The following is a 25,322-nucleotide window of genomic DNA, read 5'->3' as shown; positions in this document are numbered from 1 at the left end:
GCTTTGCCCTTTTACAAGGTCTTGAGTTCAAATTCCAGTTCACTCCTTCCACAAATGTTTATTAACCAGCTAGGCTGTTTTGTGCTGGGCCTTTAGCTCCTAGATTTCTTTCTCTGAAGACAGAACAGAAAAAATGAGCTGGAAGTGCTTCAGGAGGGGTTTTGATATCAGGAATGCTTTCCTGGCTGTGTAGAGTTATTACCTAGTCAAAGAAGAAGATGTTAAGCTGGGTGCGGTGGCTCACACCTGTAATCCCACCACTTTGGGAGGCCGACGTGGGCGGATCACGAGGTCAGGAGTTGGAGACCAGCCTGGCCAATATAGTGAAACCCCATCTCTACTAAAAAATACAAAAATTAGCCGGCGTGGTGGCCCGCGCCTGTAGTCCCAGCTACTCCGGGAGGCTGAGGCAGGAGAATCGCTGGAACTGGGGAGGCAGAGGTTGCAGTGAGCCGAGATCGCGCCACTGCACTGCAGCCTGGGCGACACAGACTCCTTCTCAAAAAAAAAAAAAAAAAAAAAGATGCCTGCTCTGGAGAGCTTTGAACTTGGAAGAAATTCCTATCTGCTAGGCGGGCAGGCAGAAGTACCATGGAGAAGGCCACAGTCTTGGAGACAGGTGGGGAAGATCAAGCTGAGGGACCTGAGGCCAAGTGTGGGATGCCATCACAGCTCAGGGCACACCCTGAACTTTTCCAAGACAGGAGCACAGGTGGGGTCTGGTCTGACTGGGTTCCGAGTCCAGGTCTAGCAGGGAAAGATGTGTGCTCATCCCCTACCCCGCACTCAGACATGGGACACGCAGGCAGCTAGGCACACGTGGATACATGGAACCACAACCACATACACAGAAACTCAAAACACACGGAGAGAACCCACACAACCACCCACACCGAAGTCCTGCCCGCCGCCTCCGCTGCACTCTGTAAACACGCACTCACATCCGCCAGTACAGGGCACACGCAGCCACTCGTCCCCGGCGCCTGTGTGCGTGCGCTCGCCCTTGGGCGCTTCTGTCTGTGTGTGCCCCCGGCTTCCAATCGTTCCTTTGGGAAGGGGAGGAGTGGCTGTGAGGAGTGAGAGACTGGCGGGCAGGCTGAGGAGAAGGGAGGGAGAGCAGAGGGAGGGGGGAACCCGGCCGGGGGAGGAGGAGAGAGGCGAGGAGGCGGCTCTGGCAGCGCGCGGCGGCGGCGGCGGTAGCGGCAGCAGCAGCGGCGGTGCGGAGAGCTTGGACTGGGAGCCCAAAGCTCGGCTGGGCAGCGGCAGAGGAGGAGCCGCAGGAGCTGCAGCTCTGCCAGCTTGGGCCGAGCCTAGAGACACCGGCCTGGCTGGTCCACGCCAGCCGCAGGTGGGAAGGGCCTGGGATGGGGGGTGAGGGTCTCTCGGCTGGGGCTGAAGCTGAGCCGAGGTGCTGTCTCCTCCTTCTGTTCCGTAGACCGTGGCTGAGCATGGAGCTGTCCCCCCGCAGTCCTCCGGAGATGCTGGAGGAGTCGGATTGCCCGTCACCCCTGGAGCTGAAGTCAGCCCCCAGCAAGAAGATGTGGATTAAGCTTCGGTCTCTGTAAGTCCCCGGCCCGGGAATGGGGGGAAGGGACCTTAGGGAGCCTGAGCGGGAGGAGGAGGGGGGATAACTGGAGCGGGGCTGTGGGCTGGTAGATTCTCTTTGGCACACATGTTGGCAGGTGCGAGGAAGCACGGCCCTGACATGCGTGGCCAGGCCACATGTGCAAGGCCTGTGGGGAGCAAGCCGGCCAGTTGGAGCGGGCTTAGGAGTTGCAAAGGTAACGACGTGCCTGTGCCTGTGGACCCCAGGCTGACACACGCTGCGCCTAGAGGCAGCACAGTATATGCAGTGTGGCAGGGCTGCAGGAGGGCAGTAGAGGTGCCAGGCTGACTCACACATATCCATGTGCAGAGTTGTGCAGATGTGAGCCACATGACATGTGTGTGCATGAGTGAGCGTGGGTCACAGAGGTATGTGGAGTGATTGCACACAGCTGTAGATCTACTGCATGGGAATACTTGTGCCAACCTGTGGGTCATATGTATCTCAGTTGGGATTGGTAGTTTCTGCCTCCTGCACAGGGAGTGGGGTGGGGGGTACCCCATGCCTGAGCTGCTCATCTCTTGGGGCCTGGAAACTCACTCTATATATTAATGATGAGGGGACCCACGTGGAATCTGGAGGGGGGTTGGAGCCCCCACCTGGAAGCTGAAGGAGGTTATGATGGTGAAGAAATATTGATTGACAAAGGCAAGGTAACTGGCTTAATCAGAGCCTTTTTGTTTATATAGGGTCTTCCAGGATCTCCAAGCACATTTGGGCATCTTTTCCTATTGTTGCAGTACCAGGGCATGTGGGGAGGAATAAATGGGGGAAGGAAGAACTCAGGTATCTGATACTCCAGTCCCAGGGGAGGAAAGGAACTTTTCCCTTGCTCCTTAGAAAAAAAAGAGGATTGGGTCAAAGACAAGCCATGCACCATGTTTATCTCCCAGTCAGCTGCTGCCATTGGGAAATCTCCGCAGTCTGTTGATTCTTAATCAGGGAACAAGAGAAGATGTCCCTCCCTCCGAGATGAATCCATGGCCCCAGGAAAGAGGAAACAGATAGGAGACTATGGATGTTTAGAGAGGAAACACAGTAAACATAGCCCTGAACCCAGTTCCTCCTCAATGTTCTCCATAGTGAGCACCGAAGCTTTCTATTTCTGGGTTCTGGGAGAGGGAGAGATGGGGGTAGGGGATGGATAGATGCTTATGTTGTATTGTTCTTTAAATACTTCACCTATGGTGATAAGATGACACCTTTTTATGGCAGATGGGTCTGATTTATACACTAGCTACTTGGAGAGGCCTTAGGGAGAACTGAGGCATAGTGGGCAACAAGGCTTGGAATCCAAATGTACTTCTCAGTCCTCCTCCTTGGCTGCCTCTGGCCAATCCAATTTGCTGGGCTCTATGAAGCGCAGCCTTGGAATGAGTTCTGGGATGAAGAAATGGAAAACCAGATTGAATTGATTTTTGTTGGGAGGAGCACTGTGTGATTCTTGATAGAAAATGATGCTGCGTTAATGGTAAATGAGCTGGGGAAAGGGGCAGATAAGGAAGTAGTTGAAAGGTAAAGAAGGGCCCCAGGTCCATAAATGGGAGAATTCAGGATGGCTCCCCTAACACTAGTGGCTCATGATACTTACCTTGCCTGTATTCCAGGTAACAGGGCCCTGCGAAAGAGTGGGTATTACTAGTTTCACTATCTCCCACACATTTCTAACCAAAAGCCTTTCCTGAAAATGAATTGTTGTTTCTTCCTTTAGTGTGAGAAGTGCTCAGTGGTGAGAGAAGAGGATTCCCAGAAGGAGGCATGAAACCTGGGAAGAGAAGGGAGTAGAGGCATCTGTCTCTCCAGAGTGCCTTAGCTGAGATGTCCTTACATGAGATTAGGGTGGACAAGGATCCCTATTCTTATTGATTAGATCATTCTGGTCTTCACTCACTTCAGCAGTCTGGTCCTTAAGAATGCTAGCTTTGTACAATAAATTTACAAGTAAAAAATAAAGCTAGCTACATGTAATATAACTTACCCAAAAAAGTACAATCTCCGGATTATTAATTGGCAGGAATAGATTCCCAGTCTCACGTCCTTAAAGCAGAGAAAGACCTTGAAATCAAGGTAGATCCCAACTTGATCTATGTTGATGGCCTACTGGATTTTGCCTTTTTGAATATTGGGGAGGCTTTGACTATCAGATGAAGGGAAATAAAAGGATTTAGGGCTTTGCTGGGTAAGAGGTGGGAGTTTCCCAACTCTCTCAATGGGATGGTTTCTGAATAGGTGAGAAAGGAGATGTTCCCCCTTTTAAGTGGAAATAAAGATCCCCCTGCCCCTTTGGTCAAGGTGGGAAGGGGTTGCTAAGTCTGGAAATAGGAAATAGACATGATTATCTTAGGACTGGGTACTGCTTGGAAATGGAAACATGGCATATATACTTATATGTATTTATCTAACTATCTATCTAGATTCTTCTACTCAACACATCCTATTTCCCCCCTTCTACCCTTTTAATTTCTAATCGGGACATCCAGACTTTCTTCAGGGAGACTAGGCCTGGTGTTTTTGACTCTGGATAAAAAGCCCACACTAATATAATAGTGCAGGGCAATTTTTTGTTGGGAAGAGCATCCAAGAATTCTGTTTCCCACACTAAGACCCTGTCAAAAATAAATTCAGAATCTAATCTGTATCATATGAGCTGAAGAGAATCTCTTAACTGTGTGATTTTACCCCTATTTTCAGAACAATTTCTCTAATTAAGCAAACTCATAAACTGAGGCATGAGAGAGGGTGAAAGAGGCCATCTGGAGATGATGAGTTGGCCAGGATGATTTTCAGCATCTGTAACCCTAAGAGGAAGTATTTGACTTGGCTGTCCACCCTTCTCTGAGATCAGAGGGCTTTAGGGAATGGGAAGAAGACCAGAAGAGATAGAAATGATTTTCTGTGTCTTTTGTGAATCAAGAAAAACGATGAGCAGACATTGGTTTGCCATCCTCAGCTCATTTATTTATCCAACAACTATTTCTTGAGTGCCTTCTATGGACCAGGTGGCATGCTGGATGCTGAGAATACAGTCGGTGGTGGACAAAACAGACATAGTCCCTGTTCCTACAGAGCTTGTAACCTGTTTCAACTCCATCAAGTGGTGTAGAGAGGCAGGGGGCTCTGTATTCCCTGTTTTGCTACACCCACCCAAGTGATGAAATTCTACCACTCTGGGTTTCTGCCTCATTTTTTCTTTAGGGGGGTTATATACATAGGAAAAGCATAAATATGTGTTCTCTTTTTCCCAGGATGGTACCAACACCACTCTCTTTTCTCTGCTCCAGTTTCTCTTGGAATTTTACATTTTACAGATAGAACTTCCCCCTTCCTTTGGGACAGTATAGACATAGTCCCTTTCTCTTTTTCTTTCCCCACATGGTACGCACTCGGGACCCTCAAAGTCTAGGCTCAATGTTCTATGCTGTGGTTCAAGGTCATTATAGATGAGCTGGAGCAGGGACCCCACTGGGGATTATTTTTGCTTATCTTTGTTTCATCAGAGTCTAGTGTGATACCTTGAACATAACAGGCACTCAATAAATGCTGTTAAATAAAGGAATGAACAAATGAAATAGTGAATATATGTACATATGTTACGAGGTCCAGTTCTGTCTCTGGTTCTGTGGTGTGTGTATACCTCCGTGTTTGTTGAGTGGCGGGGGGAGGAGTAGGAAATGGAGGTGGAGGAAAGGGAGATGATGATGCTGCTGTTTTTTTGAGAGGGTGATGCTTAAAAGATATGGGGTTTAGGGACCTCAGGACAGAGCCTGGAACTGAAGGAGTTACAGAGAGGATCCAGAAACTGTGGCATTTGGATTGTGTGAATGAGATATGTTAGGATGAAATTGTGAATGCCTGCCTGACACGTATATATGTGTTTGGGTAAAGGGTGATATGTATGCTGGGGACAGAGCTCCATGAAGATGTGTCTGTTTTTATAAGTGGCATGTGTAACAATAAATATATTGGGAAGGTGTGCACTTACCTGAATACCTGAAATTGTCCTAGTTATGAGATGATGTATGTGTGTATGTAGGTAATGGGATAATACCTATGTGTGATCTTGTGTATGTATTTGTGACACTGAGATTTTTTGACATTCCTGGGGAGATCCAGTGGATGGGAGGAAGAAGCTGAGACTGGGTGCCTCATTGGTTTAACCCTGGCTTTTGCCCTCTTTTTGTATAGGCCCCATGGAGTGATCTTCTATGGTTCTTACCAGTTTTGAAAATCATGCTGCCATTCTCCTTTTTCTGTCTATGGATGTGGAGCTGCTGTGAAGATTGCAGCATAAACTATGGTTCCCTGGACCTCTGGAGAAAAAGGAGTGTCATTTTTCTCATGCCTTGGTGGGGACAGTTTTTTAGTGCTATCCTCAGCAGATTAGTCCTTCTTCCTCTGCTTCCAGCCATAGCAAAGGGAATCTCTTCTCCCTCGGTTTCATACCCCACTTTTCCATCAAATGTCTCCTGTCTCTATTTCCTCCATCAGCTTTGTCTTGAATGAGGACTGTGTGGTATCTCTGGGAAGGTAGAGGGTAGAAAATTCCTGCCTTAAGTTGAAGGGAAGGTGCAGAGGTAGGGGATCAAATTCAGCCCCAAGGAAGAACTTCACAAACCTCTGGTCAGGATAGGTGGCTGGAGGGAGGGAAGCAGGGAGGCAGAGTGGTGGTAGTGGAAGGGCATGGGGAATTTTGGGAGACTTGAGTTCGAGTTCACATTCTGCCCTAACAATTACAACGGTGTAATCTTTAAGTCACATAGTCTCTCTGAGTCTCAGTTCTTCATTTAATATCATCATGTAAAAGTAACTTTGAAATGATAAAGCCTGAAGGTCTTTTTCATCATGAGAGAGCTTGCTTTGTGAAGAGGCAGGGGAATGGGAATGGATGGGCAACTATTGGCTGGGATGAGGGAGACAAAGATTCAAGAGGTAGGAATATGAATTACCTAATAGGTTTGAGCCGTGATTGAAGGAGTCTTGTTGATGGTTATCTGGAAGGAGTGAAGGCATGTGTCTGAACTTAGAGACCAGAAGGATAGGTGGGACTAGAGGAGGGCAATATTATGAAGGATGTGGGCCACTGAGGTCAAAAGAAAGGAGAGGAACTTCCTCCTTATCATTTTTTCCCAATGGTCAAACTGGAAGTGGATGGAGCAATTGCAGTTCTGAGACATGGTGAGTGTGGGAAGCCCAGGGGCTGCCATAGGTGGGTTCTGTGAACATTGGGGAATTCCCTTCTGACATTTATCCCAAGTCCCTAGGCCTGAGGGTATCATCAGTTATACTACATCCTATTTTAGAAAATCACTGAAGTCTCTTAGAATCCAAATATCACTCTGCTTGTCCAGGAGCCTCAGGAGGTGGTTTGAAAAAAGACAGAGGATTCCACATTTGAGGTTGCATTTGCCACCTTTGCCCAGAGGAAGGCGAAAGAGGTTGGGGATGCATGGGACTAGAAGGCCAGGTGAGATGCTCAGTAGGAAAGAAGCCTGCACATCTATAACTACACCCTGCCAGGGAGTTCCTGAAATCAAAGGAATGGTAGCTTCCCTATCTCCCAGATTCCCCCAACCTTTAAATCTTTCTGCCACCTTCAGACTGGGATGGAGGAGCAGAAAACCTTGAAAACAGGTCTTCCCTCTCTTTTTGAGTCTTTAAAGGAATCCTTGAGAATTTGTGTCTAACTCCTCTGCTCTCTCTCATTTTCTCTTCTTCGATTCTTCCATCTTCTCCTTTGCCTCATCTTTCTCTGGGTTCTCTTTCGCTATGAGGCTCCCTTTTGCTCTTCTCCCTTGTCCCACTTCCTCTCTCTGTCCCATTCCTTTTGACTTACCCTTTCGCTCTTGCCATCAGTACTTCTCCTCCCTCATCTTGGCTAGGAGTCAGAAAATCCCCGTGGCTCCCTCCCCTCACTGAGGGGTTGCTGTGGTGATGGTACAGGATAAGCTTGCTATAGGTGCCCTCTGGGGCCTTAGGAGTCCAGCCCCGACTCCTGTCTTCTGCAAGGCGTGTCTTTTGCCTTCTCAGTGACCTCATCCTCCTAGTCCCTCTGGGGAGGAAGCCAAGTAATTGCCTTTGAATCTCAAGGGGCTGATTTTTCTCAGGTACGGAAGTTGAGTAGCTATTTTCCAACTCTCTTCAGGATAGCAGCAGAGAAAGAGGGACAAAACCAGGACAGCAGGTGGGGTGGAAGTGAGACAACTGGGGAGACTGGAAGTTGTTAGATAATGAAATTGTCCCCTAAGGCAGCAAGACTACATGGTCTGAGAGAACTGTGGGACCATTCCTCCGTTCCTTTGGGAAGGGGCATAGATGGGAATTGAGCAGGGAAAAAAGAGTGACTGAGAAGGGAAAAGGATAAAATCAACTTGTTATCCATTCAATGCAGGGAGGTCCCTAGTGCCCCTGCTCTTGCCCCTCTGCCCTAGTATCCCCCAGTCCTGCAACTGCTCCTTTTCCCTCAGCTGGGGTTGCATCTATGGAGCTTATCGCTGTCTGAGAAGAAAACACCAGGTCCAGATTCCACTTCAGCACTCAGACCTGGCAAAGGTGCACTGAGGGAGATGTGTTGGGGTTTTGGTAGAGAGGAAGGCTTGGTGGGAAAAGGGTCAGGTTGTTTTTGGGGTAAGGCCTGGGGGCATAGGGCATGGAGAAGAGCTAGAAAGGGGGTGCTTCAGGTGGTGCCGTTGGAAAGAGCCAGACTTCCAGGTCAGTTGATTCCACAGCTGCAGTGAGAAGTCAGATTTGCAAATAATTATGGTGGCTACAGTGGGGTGATTAGGCTGCCAGCTGGTGTTGGCACCATTTAGGTTGGGAAGGGAACTTGGCTGGTGGGGGGTTGAGGGCTGGGGGCTGGGGGCTGGGGGCTGGTTGTAGGGAGAGGCTGAGTGATTCTCTGGCAGGCAGGACCTGGGGGAAGTTTTTCCTTTTATTCCTATTTGTTGGCTTCCCTGCTCCCCTGTTTATCAGCTCTTGCATATCTGCTTGGCACCATGTCCCTAGTTCTCTCCTTTGTGCCCACCTTGTTTGGAAACTTCTTGTGGCCTGGACTGAGTGAACACACAGGCCAACAGAATTGCCAAACTTCCTAAACCATGAGCATCTCTCTTCCAAGCAATTGCTTTAGAAATTCCAATCTGGAAGATGTATAATAAATCAAATTGCACTAGACACCTCAAAGACTTCTTGGTCCCTCCTATTCTCTCCCCTTCTGCTCTTCTTTGAAATGCCAAGAAAATTTGCTGTTGTTTTTTAAATTGCGGTGAAATAAATTGAAGACAGATATGCAGGAGAACTTCCTGGAAAGTTCATGGAGGTTAGACTGTGGCCTTTCTCTGATAAAGAAAAAATCTACCCTTCTCCTCTGAGCACTGGGTTAGAGCTGATTTGGGGAAGCAGTGAGCCAGTCAGAAAGGATGAACTCTGGAACTGGGAAATTGAGGCCCAAGCATCCTACTTCCCCAGTGTCTCCAACCCAGTCCCTGAATCTGAGAACCATAAAGGCTACAGAGGAGGAACAGATCCCCAGAGATAGTAAAATCGGGGCAGTGCTGGGACCAGACCCAAATCCTGCTGATCCATAATCTGATGCTGCCCTCATCACACTTGCAGTCAGACTCTTGCTAAGCTTTTAATTTACTTTCCCATCCCAGACTACCTTCAACATCTGTTAGGCCCCATGGAAGCAGGGCATCTGCTGGGAACAGCTGTTGGGATGTGGTTTGGAGGGCTGGTGGGGTGGTCCATGTGGAGGTGGTTAATGAGCAAAATCAAATGGTGTAGGGAGGGAGAAGAGGGGTGGAGAAATGAACCAGAGAAAGAGTTCTTCTGGACTGGGTACTGGGAGCCTCCTCTTTAGTTTGCCTTCCTCTGACCTTCTCACCCACCCCTCCCAATTCCTCTCTCTCTCAAGGGCTGAAGTCTGATGGAAAGGTGACTCATTTGTGTTCTTGGCTGGGAGCTGGGACACCTGGGTTCTTATTGGTCTGGGCTGAGGCTCAAGCTGCTTAGATTATTCCCTTTCTCGTGTGATCTGAGTTGTGCTGGGCTGTTGCTAGGAACACCTGTTAGAAACGGCTTCTGGTCAGAAGGCACAGGCACAGGAGGAGTCTGAAAGCAGTCTCTCCCACTTCTTCAGTGTGTTCCCAGCTTCTCGAATGCAGCACCTTTCAAATCTCCTTTCCTTTCCTCCCTGCCCCCTTAATACCTCCTACCCCTTTTCCTCATCTCCCTTCACCCTCCTGGTTTCTGTCCTTCCCCCACTATCTTCCAATCTTCCCTAGGGCCTGCCCCATTCCTTTTCCTCATCCCACCCCCACCCATAGCTCCTCTGTCCAGTGCGGAGGGCTCTCTCACCACTGCTGCCATGTCAACAGTGCCTCCCAGGATGGCAACCCAGCTTTGCCACCGGGGGGCTATTTTTATCTGTGGAGCCACCCCCGCCACAATGCCCAGCCAGCTGCCAGAACTGGGGCTGTCTGTATAGCAATGGAAGCCAGAAGCCAGGGGAGTGGGGGAGTGGGAATGCTCGGGTGAGGTGGAGAGCTGGTTGTTCTTGGTTTCTGGAGCTTCATGCTCTACATACTCTGCAGCCTCTGCCTCCACTGCCTCCCCAGGGCCTCTGGAATAGGAAGCCAGAGAGAAGCCCTAAACGTCCAGAGTGGTGGCGTCAGGGAGACTAGAGCTTTCCCACCAATATCCAGGTGCCATCTGAGGCCTGGATGGAAAGTCAGGGGTCCTGGCTGTAAGAGTGGGCATATGGGACTTTGTTTATGAATGACTCAATGAATATTTGCTGAACTAACTAAAGATTTGGACTAAATAATTATCCTTCATATTCATGTATCACTTTAGGGTTCCCAAGGTGTTCTCATACCATATCTCATTAGGTCCTTGTGAAAATTCTGTGAAGCATGTATTATTTACCCATTTTACAGACCAGGAAACTGAAGCTCAGAGTGACTTTCCCAAGGTCACACATAGTAATAAAATCTAGGCAAAAGTTTGTGATTTCTTTTTAAATTTAGTTTTTTCTTTTCAACTGAGCTAGCCAGAAAAGTCTCCTGATTTTATAAACTTACGCCCTCTTTCTATTGGAATTAGATGATTTCCTTGGTTCTTTCAATTTCTGAGATTTTGGAGATTTGAAGTCAGCCAGTGAATCCCTTCCTGAGCACCCACCCCTTTACCCCCACCCACCCCCACCCCTTTACCCCCACCCACCCCCACCCCTTTTCTCTTACCAGAGGCAGATCTCCCATCCTTTGTTTCCTACCTCAACCTTATTCTTCACTGCAGGCTGGGCAGGCATTAGAGTTGGGTTCCTTTCTATTTTCAAACTACATTTAAGGGCTAAAGGAAAATCCATACTGGACCCTTTGTTGAGGTCATCACATTTATGTCCTGCCTGCCAGCCAGGTGACAGTCTCCTTAGAGGTAGAGTGTGGGGTGTGTGTATATGTGTGTGTAAGTGTCTATGTGTGAAATTTTTCCTCAGGAAGGGATGATGGTTGATCATTATCCCTCCTTATTAGGAAGAGTAAATAATAATAACAGGCTAGGGCAAAGTATGCAGCATGCATACCTGGGCTGAAGTGGTGAGCAGCCATTCGTCCAACCAGCTTTGGTTCTAATGGGTAAGAGAGGAGAGGAATGGACAAGATATCCTCTTCGAGGCTTTTCTAGTCTAAGAAATCTTTACTTTTCATTAGGAGAGTTGAGGTTAGCACTTACTTGGCTAGAGTGGCAGGGTCTGGAGTGAGGGTACAAGACGAGGCAGGAAATTTGGCCTGGGTTGGAGGTTATTAGTGTTTCAGGCTGTGTGCTGCCATCTGCCCCCACTCTCAGCCCCATCCTGCAACGCAAGCATGTCCACAGAACATGCCAAATGACCTGTCCTCATCTCCTGGGTGGCATTCAGGGTCTCTGACACTGGGTCTAGTCCTTTCTCTCTAAAAACACTCATCAGCTTGTGGTCATTGTGGGGAGGGTGGTGGTGGGACACAGAAAGAGATGGAAACAGAGAGAGTGGGTTTCTTCCCTCCCAAGATCTGCAGCAGCCCTGCTTCACGGCTACCAGGTGTTCACTAGAGAACAGCCTTAAGATATTTGACTTCCACTCCTCTTGTTGAGATCGAAGCCCACTTCCACTTGTCCCAGTACTCAGTGGAACTGAGAAACAGCAGGTTCCCAAACTTCATTTATTTCTGATTCTTCAAGGCTTTGGCATAATGACAAGGTATTTTCATTTCTTCCTGCTTTTGACGGGTTGGGGTAAAGGGAAAACTTCCTGTTATAAAATCCTAGCTCTTGGCCTGTGTCTTCTCTTTTCCCTTTCTGCTGACATATTCAACCCCATTAGTTCCTTTTCCTCTTTACCACATCACCCGCAGCCATAGACCTACATCTAAGAGATTGCAGATCCCTGAACTCTTTTCCCCAATGCGTTGGGCTTCACCCGCCAGCGCTTCTCCTTAGCCCCGCCCAACTCCTCAGCTGGCCAATCAAGGCCCCAGCGTACATGTATTGGTGACGTCATCTCCCAGCCAATCAGGAGGCGGGCTGGGACTGTGTGCGCACGTCCACTTGGAGCTGCAGAGGCTGGGTTCTTCCCTCCCCAACCTTGGCGAAAGCAAAGTCTGAAGGCGGGAGAGGGGTTCCTGGTCCTCAGACCCCTTCTGGGTGCCTCTTTTGGCCCCTCCTGGGCCATCTCATCGCTTCTCCTTACCTCTGAGCTGATTGACCTCTCTCTGGTTAATTCATGGTTATTCCCCAATTTCCATTTTACAAATGAGAAAACTGGGGCTGGGGGTGTTAATTTGCCCAACCCCTTGGTTTCTATGAGCGAGTTCTCTTGACTTTCATTCTCTGCTTGCGGGTGGAGGGCCCTTCCCTCCCTGTTGAGCCCGGTCTCTGGATAAGGATCCCCTGACACCTAGCTTCAGGAAGCCCCTCCCTACAGTTTTTTATCCTCGGTGGGAAGTTCATCCCCCTGTCTTGCTTCCATTCTGTGAGGTGGGTTAAAGCTCGTTTTGAAGAATGGCCCCAGAAAAAGACCCTGAGAGGGAGCTGAATCTGCTTAGCTCCTTTTGGGGGTTCTTGCAGGGCCCCTTCCCCTCCCGCTACAGACCTCCTCTCTGTGACAGATTCAGGATGGTTCCCTGTCCCTGCACCCTTAAGCCTCTTGCTAACCCCCTTTTTCCCAAAAGAGGAGCCCCACCTCCTCAGAGCAAGGGGCTGGCCTGTGCTATTTCTGTCCTTTCTGGGCTTCTTCTGAGAACAGATTCTTGTTTTCCGTCTGATTCAGATGTGAAACTTTTCCCGCAGCCTCCCCTCTCACCCAGTTCCGGTAGGCTGGGTCTCTGCCTCCCCACTCTCTTCTTCCTGCAGCCAGGCCCCTCCCCAAAGTTCTCTCTGGTCAGTTGCTCAGTTCTACTGGGACCTGGAGGAGGAAGGCAGGGGCCAAAGAGGAATTTGTCCCCCCTTGGGGGCCCTGGGGCTCCCGGGGTCCGGATTTTGATACTCTGAAGCAGGAACCTTTGATTCCCATGGCAAACCCTGTTCCTGTTCAGAGGAGCCACCTCCAGGGTCCCATTCTCAGGTAGGTGCCAGGGATGAGAAGAGGAAGGGGGAGGAGGGAGAGGACAGGTTGCTCATGGATCCACCAGTTGTAGTTTAGTGAAGTGGAGAGATCAAGACCTGGCAGTCCCCCATATGTTTTGTGCGTCTGTGTGTGTGTGTGTGTGCGTGTGTGTGTGTGCCAACTTCACCTTTTACTCTGTCCATCTTGCCCTTTACCTTATTCTCCTCCCATTTCCATCCCCCCCACCTTTTTAAAAATTGCTTCTTCTTGACTATGGTAGGTGACTTATCATTGTTTCTTCCTTTTCTCTCCTTCCTGACTGCCAACATCCTTAGGACCTCACATTCCTTCGAAATTTCATCTTGTCTTAAGAACCCAAACTGGAAATAGAATTCTTCTCCTGACTCCCATCCCCTATCTTATTCTAAAGTCCTTCAGAGTTAGGATCTCCCCAGACCCACTCAAAATCTTCACATCACTGTTCTTCTGCAGGAAGTCCTTCTCTGGCTTCCCTGTCCTAAGCCCCCTACTTATGGTGATCTTTTTGGGAATGTGGGTGCTGGAAGCAGAGGCAGGGGACTTTGGAAATCCCCAGAACACCAGCCATGGTGAGCCAAAGAAATGAACTGTAGAAGCTGGAGAAGCTGAGCTCTTCTGAGGTGTTGGGGTTATAACTGCCAGAGTCTTTTCCTCCCAATGGCTGCCTAGAGCTAGGAGAGACTGTGGACTTCCAGAAGTCGGGATCTGAGGCTTTTCCAATCGTGCAGGGACTGAAGGTAAAGCAGAAAGAAGTGGTGGTGGTGAAACGGGCAGGGATGGAAGTTCGAAGGAAAGTTGGGGGAAGCTGCCAGTTTTCCTTGGGGCCAGATGTGGACTGGATGGGGTTGAGCATCCTGTTCTACAGGGAAAGGTACCTTTACTGTGCCAGATTCCTTGATGGCTGAAACAGAGGGTTTGGATTAAAACTGATGTTGGTGGGATAGAAGGACTTCCTGCAGAAGAACAGTGAGGTGAGGACTTTGAGTGGTCTGGGGAGATCCTAACTCTAAAGGACTTTAGAATAAGAGAGGGCCCTGGCAGGCCAGAAAGTATGGGGTGTGTGTGTGGAGTGGGTTGTTTGACTTCAGGAGGGTGCAGTTCAGCACCTTCAAGAGGGTGCTTTCAGCTGCTTGAGTCCAGGTCCTCTTCTTAGACTTCCCATTTGTCAAATTTATTCTTTAATCTTTTTTCCCCTCCCTCCCTGCCTCCTTCTGGTGTCTGGATTGTGTTTGGTTCAGATTTCAACAGAAGCTATACAAGAGCTCCTGGACAAGATCTGTAAGTGACAGAAGGAGAAACTCGGAGGGAAGCCTGTGCTTGAAGTCAACCTACAACCTTACTCTTCTCAGGCTCACTGTTATTTTTAGAAACCCTGGCTCAGAAATCTCCATTGTGAGCTCTGGGAGATAGCCTCACACCTGATTAATTTTCCCCTTTCCGTTTTATTTATTTAATGAACTTTTACTGAGCACGTTCTGTGTGCTCTGAGGATGGAGGCCAAGATAAACAAGCCACTGTCAGCGTCATCAAGACACTCACAGTCTCCTATGGGCCAACCGACAGAATTAATTAAGGTTGGACCGGCTGAGACTGCAGAAGCTATGGTGGAATGGGTTCCAGCCTCTCTCTAAGCTAACTGCATGATTAGGTTTGCTCTGCCTTAACAGCTTCATTGTTTGGGGACACGGTTAGGTTCCATTAGCTTGAGTTGTAGGCCTTGACAACCTGACTGAGATGGATGAGTTGTGTGACCTTAGACAAGTCACTTAACCTCCCTCATAAGGAGTTTGTGAAGATTAAATGAAGTTTGTAATTGTAAAGGAAAGATCATGGCTATTATCTTTCTCCCATTTCCTCTGTTAGGGAGCTTCCTAATTACCAGCCTCAATCCAAACCAACTCAGTCTTCTCCATCTGGACTTGGGAGAGAGAAGGTACTTGTATTTGAAGGGAGTGTGGTGTGAGCTGGGTTAGGACCACCATGATTTGATGTTGATCAGTCAATTCCTATTCAAATTACATTTTTGGAGACCTTTTGTATGTGCCAGGCCTTTTAATGTATTATATCACTTAATCCTCTTATTAATAGCCCTGTGAAATGTTTATTATCATCCTTACCATTTTATAGATGAACAAGTTGAGGCTCTAAGATAAACATTCTCAAAGTTTAGTGTATATTAGAATAATCTGGGGTGTTTTTTAAAAATGCAGATTGGGTTGGGAACTGTGGCTCACACCTGTAATGCTAACACTTTGGGAGGCCTCAAGCTGAGGATTGCTTAAGCCCAGGAGCTTGAGGTTACAGTGAGCTATGATCATGCCACTTCTAGATCTTGTCCAGGAGCTCTTGTATAGCTTCTGTTGAAATCTGTTGAACCAAACATGATCCAGACACCAGAAGGAGGTGGGGAGGGAGGGAAAGGAAGATTAAAGAATAAATATGACAAACGAGAAGTCTAAGAAGAGGATCTGGACTAAAGTGGCTGAAAGGATCCAGGTACTGAACTGTACCCTCCTGAAGTCAAATAACACCCCCCACACCCATACTTTCTGGCCTGGCAGGACCTTCTCTTATTGTAAAGTCTTTTGGAGTTAAGACCTCCCCAGACCCACTCAAAGTCCTCACCTCACTGTTCTTCTGCAGGAAGTCCAGAGCTATGATCTGGGTGACCTTGTCTCTTAAAAAAAAAAAAAGCAGGCCGGGTGCAGTGGCTCGTGTCTGTAATCCCAGCACTTTGGGAGGATGAGGTGGGAGGATCACTTGAGGCCAGAAGTTTGAGAACAACCTGGGCAACATAGCAGGCTGACCTCATCTCTCCAAAAAATAAAAAAAAATTAGCCGGGCATGGTAGCACATGCCTGTAGTCCTAGCTACTCAGGAGGCTGAGGCAGGAGGACTGATTAAGCCCAGCAGGTGGAGGCAGTTGTGCCAATGCACTCCAGCCTGGGTGACAAAGTGAGATCTTGTCTCAAAGTAAAAAAAAAACAAAAAACCCCAAAAAAGCAGATCCCTGTCCAGCAGATCCCTGGACAGAAATACTGATTCAGCAGCTGTGGAATGAGACCTAGAATCTATATTTTTTACATGGATCCAAGGTGATTCTGATGCTGGTGGGCTACAGACCACATTTTAAAAAGCACCGATTAAGAGTTAGTGACTTGCTCAAAGGCTCACAGCAGGAAGTACTAGCTTTGAATCCAGGATTCCTGCCTCCCAGACTGGTGCTGCTGCTGGATACATCTCACCAAAGCTGCCTCCTGAGCCTTGGTTTCTGCATCGTAAATGGAAATGGCAATTCCTTCCCCGCCTCCCTTCTTCATAGGCCCATTGTGAGGATAAAATGAGATAATGTAGGAGAAAGCACTTTTAAAAATGTAGAGCTGGCAGCATTGTTAGCGATTATGCAAATACATGCAAATGAGTGCCGTGGGTGTGGCTGCTCACTTTGGGAGCCAGTGCTGGGATGTGGGTTTCAAAAGGTGGGTCGAGAAGGGAACTGGAAGAACTTTGGTGATGGGCATTGACCCCTGGGGAAAGTTTTGTAAAAAGGGCCGAATAAAGCAGAAGGCTGGGGTGGGAATCTGGGGGAGAGAGAGAACTATAGGCAGAAGAAGAGGCCTTCTTTCCTTTTTGGGTTTTATGTCACCAGATTTGAGGGTCCCTGGCTATGGGGACTGATCGGCAGAGGGAAGCCCCAGCTTGTGCCTGGGCACCAAAGGCAAAGCATACCTCTTTGTTCTGTGATCTCTGGGCGGGGTACTCTGGGAGACACTGGCTCATAGCCCCTTTCCGGCTCATTTAGCTGGGAAAGCCTTTTATGATATATCTCGCCTCTATTCCTCCTCCCTAATGAAGCTGGAGCTGGGGCTGAGCTTTACTAAAATCATCCTCTTACTTGTTAAACAACCTGCTGTTTCCACATGGAGATGGTGCAGCAGGAAGGCTGAAAGTGAGATTTGAGGATAGCCAACCAAGGAGGCTGCAGTGCCGTCCTCCAACTTCTTTGCCACTTTCCCTTCTGTCCCATTTGCTCTCAGACGTGTCATCCAGGATTGCTAGGCCCTGAGGTGAGAACTGGCCTGTGATGCTTCCTGGGGCTGGCTATTTTGGGCACCCCATTCCAAAGCTGCCGAGACCCCGGGATTCTAGAGCTACTTCTGTTCAGGAACGCCATTGTTCTCCCTCCCCGGGCATCCCTGGGAATTGATGCTAATTTCAGCCTCTGATCCCTGACTCATTCTCTTCTCCTCCCTGACTCATAGGGTGACCTTGGGTTTTTGAAGCCCCTCTCAGTGGGGAATTATGATGGCCACCATTTCAGCCCCAGATTGGTTTTAGGTGGGTGGGGCAGGGTGAGGGAAAGGAGAGAAAGGAATATTTAACTGCTTTCATTAAAATCACCATCTGAAGAGCTTTGTTTGCTTTGTGACTGCCTGGGCTGAACTCACCAGGCTTCTAAGAAGTCTCCCAGTTAATCAACAAACCCCAGAATTCATAAGTGTAAAACATGAGGTGATTGTTCCTTCAGGCAAAGCATCCAGTGAATGAGATCCCTGGGCCCACCCCACCACTTTTATCCTGGAAGAAGCTTCAGTGGGGACAGAGGCAGGGGATGGGTACAGTAACTCTGTCAGAGGTTCTCTCTGGTGTAAGACTGGAAAGGCAGGGGTTAACCCGGCTTTGTCCTGGTTGATGGATTCTGGAATCATAATCCATTAGCTTTGCCTGCATGGAGAGAGGCCAGGCGAAAGCATTCAGATTTGTCTTTGTTCTGTGCTTTTGCCATCCCTGCCAGGCACAGAGGGGCTGTGGACACGTAACCCCCACCCCCCACACCATGACCAAGAGACAGTGAAATACTCTTGGGAGCTATCTTGATTGCTATTGATCCCAAAGCCCTCTCCCATGGGGGAAATAAGCAGTTTCAACTCTTGGTTATTCAGGCTATGAAACAGATCATCCTAAAAACATCACTCCAGGGGCTTGTACCTGCCTAATTCTGCTGGGCCCTGGCATTTTAAACAAGACTAAGCACTGACTGAAGAGCGGGTTTCGAGAAGTCAGATGGTGGTGGGGATGGTGGAGTCAGGAAGACCTGGCATTAAACTTTGGGTGTAGATAAACTTAATACAGGCAGTGGCAATAGCCGGAGATTAAAAAAGAAACATTAGCTACTATTATTATTAATGTTAGAATGATTAACTATTTACAAAAGACTGAGGATGTTTCTGTAAAATGTACCTTATTAGGGAGTATGCTGTTCTCATGATAAGGTAGCTGTGCCTAAGCAGCCTCTCTGTATCTGCTCCCTGCAGGCTGCGCTACATGGTGAAGCAGTTGGAGAATGGGGAGATAAACATTGAGGAGCTGAAGAAAAATCTGGAGTACACAGCTTCTCTGCTGGAAGCCGTCTACATAGATGAGACACGGTGAGAGAGACCGACAGACAGAGAAGGAGAAAGATGTCAGACATAGTGTTCCAGAGAGAGGGGTTAAGACAAAGATAGACACATGTGGCATGGACAGAGACCGGAAGAAAGAGAGAGGGTGGACCAGATATAAAGAGCTCTAGGTAGTGGCTCACACCTGTAATCCTAGCACTTTGGAGGCCAAGATGGGTGGATTCTTTGAGCCCAGGAGTTTGAGACCAGCCTGGGCAACATGGCAAGACCCTGTCTCTACATTAAAAAAAAAAAAAAATTAGCCAGGCATGGTGGCATGCTCCTGTAGTTCTAGCTACTCGGGAGGCTGAGGTGGAAGGATGGCTTGAGCCCAGGAGGCAGAGGTTGCAGTGAGCTGAGATTGCGCTGCTGCACTCCAGCCTGGTGTGACAGAGCAAGACCCTGTCTCAAAAAATAAATAAATAAATAAATAAAATTTAAAAAGAGCTCCAGGTATCCAAGGAGAAATAGTGGTAAGAGATAAAGAAGCAGAGGCAGACATAGAGATGCAGAGATAGAGACAAACACAGATATCAAGAAGGACAGAAGACTGCTTCAGAGTTGGAAGGGACCTTAAAGCTCATCTATTCCACTGTGGAATACCTCTAGATGTGTGCTGCCCAACATGGGAGCCACCATTCTGGGTGGCTATTGAGCACCTCAAATGTGGCAAGTATGAACTGAGATGTGTACATAAAATACATGATGGATTTCAAAGACTTAGAAAAAAGAATGTAAGATATTCATATATATATATATATTTTTTTTTTGTTTTGAGACAGAGTTTACTCTTGTTGCCCAGGCTGAAGGGCAATGGTGTGATCTTGGCTCACTGCAACCTCTGCCTCTGGGGTTCAAGCAATTCTCCTGCCTCAGCCTCCTGAGTAGCTGGGATTACAGGCATGTGCCACTACGCCCAGCTAATTTTTGTATTTTTAGTAGAGATGGGGTTTCTCCATGTTGGTCAGGCTGGTCTTGAACTCCTGACCTCAGGTGATCTGCCCGCCTTGGCCTCCCAAAGTCCTGGGATTACAGGCGTGAGCTACCGTGCCCAGCCGATATCTCATTAATTTTATAAGGCTGGGCGTGATGGTTCATGCCTGTAATCCCAGCACTTTGGGAAGTTGAGGCAGCCTGATTGCTTGAGCCCAGGAATTCGAGACCAGCCTGGGCAACATGATGAAACCCTGTCTCTACAAAAAATTAAAGAATTAGCTGGGCATGGTGATGTGCACCTGTAGTCCCAGCTACTTGGGAGGCTGAGGGGGGAGGATCACCTGAATCTGGGGAGGTTGAGGTTGCAGTGAGCTGTGATCACACCACTGCACTCCAGTCTGGGCGATAAAGTGAGACCCTGTCTAAAAATACACACACACACACACACACACACACACACACACACACACACACACTTGGTTTCATGTTGAAATGATATTTTGGAGGTATTAGGTAAAATAAAATTTATTGCCGGGCACGGTGGCTCACGCCTATAATCCCAGCACTTTGGGAGGCTGAGGCAGATGGATCAACTGAGGTCAGGAATTCAAGACCAGCCTGGCATGGTGGTAGGCACCTGTAATCCCAGCTACTCAGGAGGCTGAGGCAGGAGAATCGCTTGAACCCGGGAGGCGGAGGTGGCAGTGAGCCAAGATCGCGCCACTGCACTCCAGCCTGGGCAACGGAGTGAGACTCCATCTCAAAAAAAAAAAATTATCATTAAAGTGAATTTCACCTATTTCTCTTTTCCTTTTTAACGTGGCCTACTAGACAATTTAAAATTTCATATATGCGGCTTGCATTTTATTTCTATTGGATGGTGCTGCTCTATAGCATCCCTGAAAGATGCGTTCCATTTCCTGCTTAAACACTTCCATAGTTGGGATGCTCACTACCTCACATGGAGACCTGTTTCATTATTGGAGATGTTAGATAAAGAAATAAAAAGATATAGAGAAAGAAAGGAAACAGGGTTGAAGACAGAGAGCTGGCATGAGAGTTACTAAATGTGGGGTATGGCTGGGTACAGGGTCTCTAGGCTGTGGAAGCACCTGCTGTCTTTCCTCTGTGACTCCCCTTCTGGGGTCTCAGGCAAATCTTGGACACGGAGGACGAGCTGCAGGAGCTGCGGTCAGATGCCGTGCCTTCGGAGGTGCGGGACTGGCTGGCCTCCACCTTCACCCAGCAGGCCCGGGCCAAAGGCCGCCGAGCAGAGGAGAAGCCCAAGTTCCGAAGCATTGTGCACGCTGTGCAGGCTGGGATCTTCGTGGAACGGTGAGGCTCGCCCACACTCAGCCTCCCTCTGCCTTTAGCTGTGTCCCTCTTTCCCAGCCACCCTGGTCTTCCATGACCACCAGCCGTATGATCCCATGGCTCATCCCCACATCCCCAGCTGGCCACACCTCCACTCCCAGACCTTCATATGTGGGCTTCTTCTCATTGTTCTCTCTCAGGATGTTCCGGAGAACATACACCTCTGTGGGCCCCACTTACTCTACTGCGGTTCTCAACTGTCTCAAGGTAATCTCTGGGTTTTTGGGAAAGAGGAGAAAGTTAGGGGATGGAATAGCCACTGGGACTTCTAGACCCTGTTTATGGCATGATTTTTGCCTTCTTTTTTTTTTTTTGAAATGGAGTCTCGCTCTTGTCACTCAGGCTGGAGTGCAGTGGCGTGATCTCGGCTCACTGCAACCTCTGCCTCCCTGCAAGCGATTCTCCTGCCTCAGCCTCCTGAGTAGCTGGGATTACAGGTGCCCACCACCATGCCCAGCTAATTTTTGTAGTTTTAGTAGAGATGGGGTTTCACCATGTTGGCCAGGCTGGTCTCGAACTCTTGACCTCAAGTGTTCTGCCCACCTCGGTCTCCCAAAGTATTGGGATTACAGGCGTGAGCCACTGTGCCCGGCCTGCCTTCCCTTTTAACTGTTGTTCCCACATTTATCAAAACTGCTTTTGCCCAGTATAGGAGCAAACTCCTGCCTTCCTGTCTCTCCCATACTGAGAGATATATGGGAAGAAAGAGGCACACTTCACCATTTCTTTGCTTTGCTATTTACCAAGACTTTGTACTCATGGGAAGTCCTTCTTGAAGTCTAACTTCAACCCTTGCTGCTGCTGGAAAGCAACATAATCTATTGTTTCTCCACAGAACCTGGATCTCTGGTGCTTTGATGTCTTTTCCTTGAACCGGGCAGCAGATGACCATGCCCTGAGGACCATTGTTTTTGAGTTGCTGACTCGGCATAACCTCATCAGCCGCTTCAAGGTTGGGCAGCATCCTACCTCTACCTCCAGGCAGGATTGTCCACTCCTCTCATGCCTGTTCTAAAAGCCTCCCAACAAACAGATTCCATAGATCCCCTCACTCAGTCTCAACATCAGGGAAGTCTCCCCATGCCCACGCCCAGCCTAGCCTTTCTTTCACTTGCTGCAGTCTTAGTTCCAGGCTTCATTAATTGATTTCTAGGGGGAGATTCTCGGTCTGCAACCATCTAGCCTGGGATTCTGCTCTCTCCCGCTTTGCTTTTTTCCCCCAACTTGTCCTCTCTAGGCTGACTTGCAGTGTGGACACTGGAGGCCTGGAGTTCAGATGCTGTCAGCCAGTGCCCTTTGGGACTAGAAACCATGTTTCCTGGATAAAATTGGCCACTCCCTCCCCCGTCCCCCAGTTCTGGTCTCTGTGCAAGGAATTATATAGAGAAGGTCAGCTCTTGACAGGGCTGGGGGTGGGGCTTGTATGACAGGGGAACGGTGTGTGAACTTCATTTGCTCTTCAGCTTGTCTGGATGGGAAGAATTATATGAGATTAAGTCCTTCCTAGATCCTGTACCAGGAGGGAGCATCTTTTGGGAGGGAAAAAGTGCCAGGAAAAAAACAAAACACTTTCACATGGACAAATCACATTTGGAAGTAGAGGGTGAGGGAGGTTGAAGAGCCGTAATGGGGATATTGGGTCAGCACTTTGGGGAGCAGTAGATGTTAAAGGTGAAGGGAAACGTGGATGATCTGAAGGGCCATAGAGAGGGGCGGTCAAAGGAGTCCAGGTGGAGGGTCCCCTCCTAGGCCAGCTTCGGGAGGTCATTCCGTCCATCCTCTGCCTCCACTTCACTAGAACAAATTATCTGTGCATGTGAGCCCTTCCTTCACCCTTGACTCCTCCTTTTACAACAACTCCCTAGGGAGTTTCCAAAACTTTCCTGAGATGCTCAGCTGAAATTTTCTTAAGTGCCTTCCGGAAGCCTGTTCTGCAATTTTACTTTCTTCTTTGCAATCCTGCCCTCTCCAGGACAGAGAATAGTAGGGCTCTCTTTTTCCTAAGACTTTTCCCAGCTCATGTTTCCCCAAACTGGCTCTCAGACTTCAGTCACTAGATTCTCCTAAACTCTGCCTCCTTACCTGGAAGGACTGGGTTTGGGGGACCTCAAGAGTAGCTGTTTTGGGTTAGGTTTGGCCCAGTCCCAGTCTGCTTTGCTCCAAGGCAGTTAGAGGAAGGAGGGGGTGCTTCTTGTTTTAGTTTTCTCTGATGGTAGGGCCAGTAGCAGCTGCCCTTCTCAAACTCCACATTCTCTTCCTGGGCACCTAGCCCCTCCCCTACTCCTCCCTTTTTCTTCCCTTCCCTCCAGAGACGCCATGGCAACGCAAAAGCAAGGGCAGTTGTCATGGAAACAGTCCTTTAAAATTTCCTGAATTTGGGGCACAGCCCTCCAGGGGTGCGGGTGGGGGATGTTAGGGTCTGACTGACTAGTGGTGCTTCTTCTGTGTCTCTGTCACTGTATTGCTCATCTCTACAGAAACCTCCCGAGTCCTGAACCTTCGTCCCCTCCTAGCCTCAAGAGATTCAGGGACAGATCACCAGTCCTGTCCTCTGGGAGCCTTGAGCCTTTTGAAGGAGGCAGACATACCCTAAGGGCGTACACAGAGACAGGGACCGAATTCAGAGTAGCTGGACAGAGCTCTGGCTGCTGGTGCTTTTGTGTGTGTTCTGTGGGACTGAGGGCGCGGGTACTGGTGCATGTAGAGGGTAAGTGGTCAGGGAGGGCTTCTCAAAGGAGAGGGTAACCCACATCTGGCTGGAAGAGTCCTCTCTAGGTCATCTTCTTCATTCCCTTACTTCTGAGCCCTTCTTCATGGTTTTGGATGTGGGGATGGAGTGGGATGTTTGGAAGGTAGGAGGGAAGCTTTCTTTCATTTTCTTTGAAATCTCCAGGGAAATAATAATAATTATAGCTATTCTTTAGAGAGCATTTACTAAATGCCTTGTACTTATCTCATTAATTTCCAGGTAGGTGGTATTATCTTTCATTCTGCAATTAAGTATCTGAGGCACAGAGAGGCATGTGACTTGCCCAAGGTTGCACAGCCAGCAGGTGGTAGAGGCAGGATATGAGCCAGGTTCACCTAACTAGGTCCTGTGCTCTCTCCCTATGCCACACTGCCTTCTAAAGAAAGTTGTTGATCTTGGTCCGTAATCACCACCATTCCTGTGGATCCTTGATATATCTCCATTTCCCCCAACCCCCCGCAGATTCCCACTGTGTTTTTGATGAGTTTCCTGGATGCCTTGGAGACAGGCTATGGGAAGTACAAGAATCCTTACCACAACCAGATCCACGCAGCCGATGTTACCCAGACAGTCCATTGCTTCTTGCTCCGCACAGGGATGGTGGTAGGTGCCCTGGAGATGATTCTTCTGTGATTCAGGGCCTATGGCTACAGAACTGGGAGGTCTAGACTGTACTCCCATTTCCATTTCTCCTCGTTGGTTCTTCTTGGGCACTCCAAAGCCTTGACAGAGTCAAACTGGATTAACTCACTCTAGAGAATTCCCAGGTAGACTAAAACTCGTTGGACAGTGCTAGGGACATGTGCTGGGATGCAGTGGGAGTGTTGCAGGTTCGGATGGAGGAAGGTCCTTGGCCATTTCAGGAGCTGAGAAACCTGGCTGCATTAACCAAGAGCTGGCCTGGAAGCATGGAAGGGATGGGATGAGTGATCTAGCCTGTGTGTGGAGGTTCGTGGGCAGTGACCAGCAGGCGTCACCCCTCTCTCATTCTTTCTCTTTCCTCCTGTAGCACTGCCTGTCGGAGATTGAGCTCCTGGCCATCATCTTTGCTGCAGCTATCCATGATTATGAGCACACGGGCACTACCAACAGCTTCCACATCCAGACCAAGTGAGGGGTGGGGATGTGGCAGGGGCAGGAGGGGCCAAGAGGAGGTGGGGAGGTTGCCGGAGTCCCTCCTTACAGGGGGCGGTCGGTCATGATGAACTTTGGCTTTGTAGGTCGGAATGTGCCATCCTGTACAATGATCGTTCAGTGCTGGAGAATCACCACATCAGCTCTGTTTTCCGACTGATGCAGGATGATGAGATGAACATTTTCATCAACCTCACCAAGGATGAGTTTGTGTGAGCAGAAGCCAGTACTTGGCATCCCTAAGAGACTCCCTTACCACAAACTCCATTTTCCACTTCCTGGACCTCCTGCCCAGCAGCGCTGAGGGGGCTGATTGCTTCTCTTTTTATGTCCGCTCAGAGAACTCCGAGCCCTGGTCATTGAGATGGTGTTGGCCACAGACATGTCCTGCCATTTCCAGCAAGTGAAGACCATGAAGACAGCCTTGCAACAGCTGGAGAGGTGGCATCTGGTGGGGTGTGG

General features: G+C 48.8%; 1 protein-coding gene across 5 annotated transcripts in view; it reads left to right on the top strand.

Annotated features, from left to right (window-relative positions):
* The first annotated feature begins 1,162 nt into the window (after window positions 1-1,162).
* The window catches only part of PDE1B (phosphodiesterase 1B), a 29,665-nt gene continuing 5,505 nt past the window's right edge, over window positions 1,163-25,322 (top strand). The window contains exons 1-10 of one of the 5 annotated variants that reach the window (XM_016923262.4): window positions 1,163-1,348; window positions 1,436-1,561; window positions 18,542-18,655; window positions 20,756-20,938; window positions 21,118-21,184; window positions 21,813-21,929; window positions 24,189-24,329; window positions 24,736-24,836; window positions 24,947-25,072; window positions 25,200-25,301. In XM_016923262.4, the coding sequence (XP_016778751.1) occupies window positions 1,449-1,561; window positions 18,542-18,655; window positions 20,756-20,938; window positions 21,118-21,184; window positions 21,813-21,929; window positions 24,189-24,329; window positions 24,736-24,836; window positions 24,947-25,072; window positions 25,200-25,301 (1,064 nt within the window). In that variant the 5' untranslated portion in view covers window positions 1,163-1,348; window positions 1,436-1,448. Of the gene's footprint in view, window positions 1,349-1,435; window positions 1,562-12,152; window positions 13,964-18,541; window positions 18,656-20,693; window positions 20,939-21,117; window positions 21,185-21,812; window positions 21,930-24,188; window positions 24,330-24,735; window positions 24,837-24,946; window positions 25,073-25,199; window positions 25,302-25,322 lie in introns of those variants that run through there. The other 4 variants (XM_063785552.1, XM_016923264.4, XM_016923263.4 and 1 more) reach the window with 4 other exon arrangements.

The sequence above is a fragment of the Pan troglodytes genome, chromosome 10, assembly GCF_028858775.2.
Source record: "Pan troglodytes isolate AG18354 chromosome 10, NHGRI_mPanTro3-v2.0_pri, whole genome shotgun sequence".
In the NCBI taxonomy this organism is placed as follows: domain Eukaryota; kingdom Metazoa; phylum Chordata; class Mammalia; order Primates; family Hominidae; genus Pan; species Pan troglodytes.
Note: the sequence above shows the minus strand (reverse complement) of the source record. Positions and strands in the feature narration are given on the sequence as shown.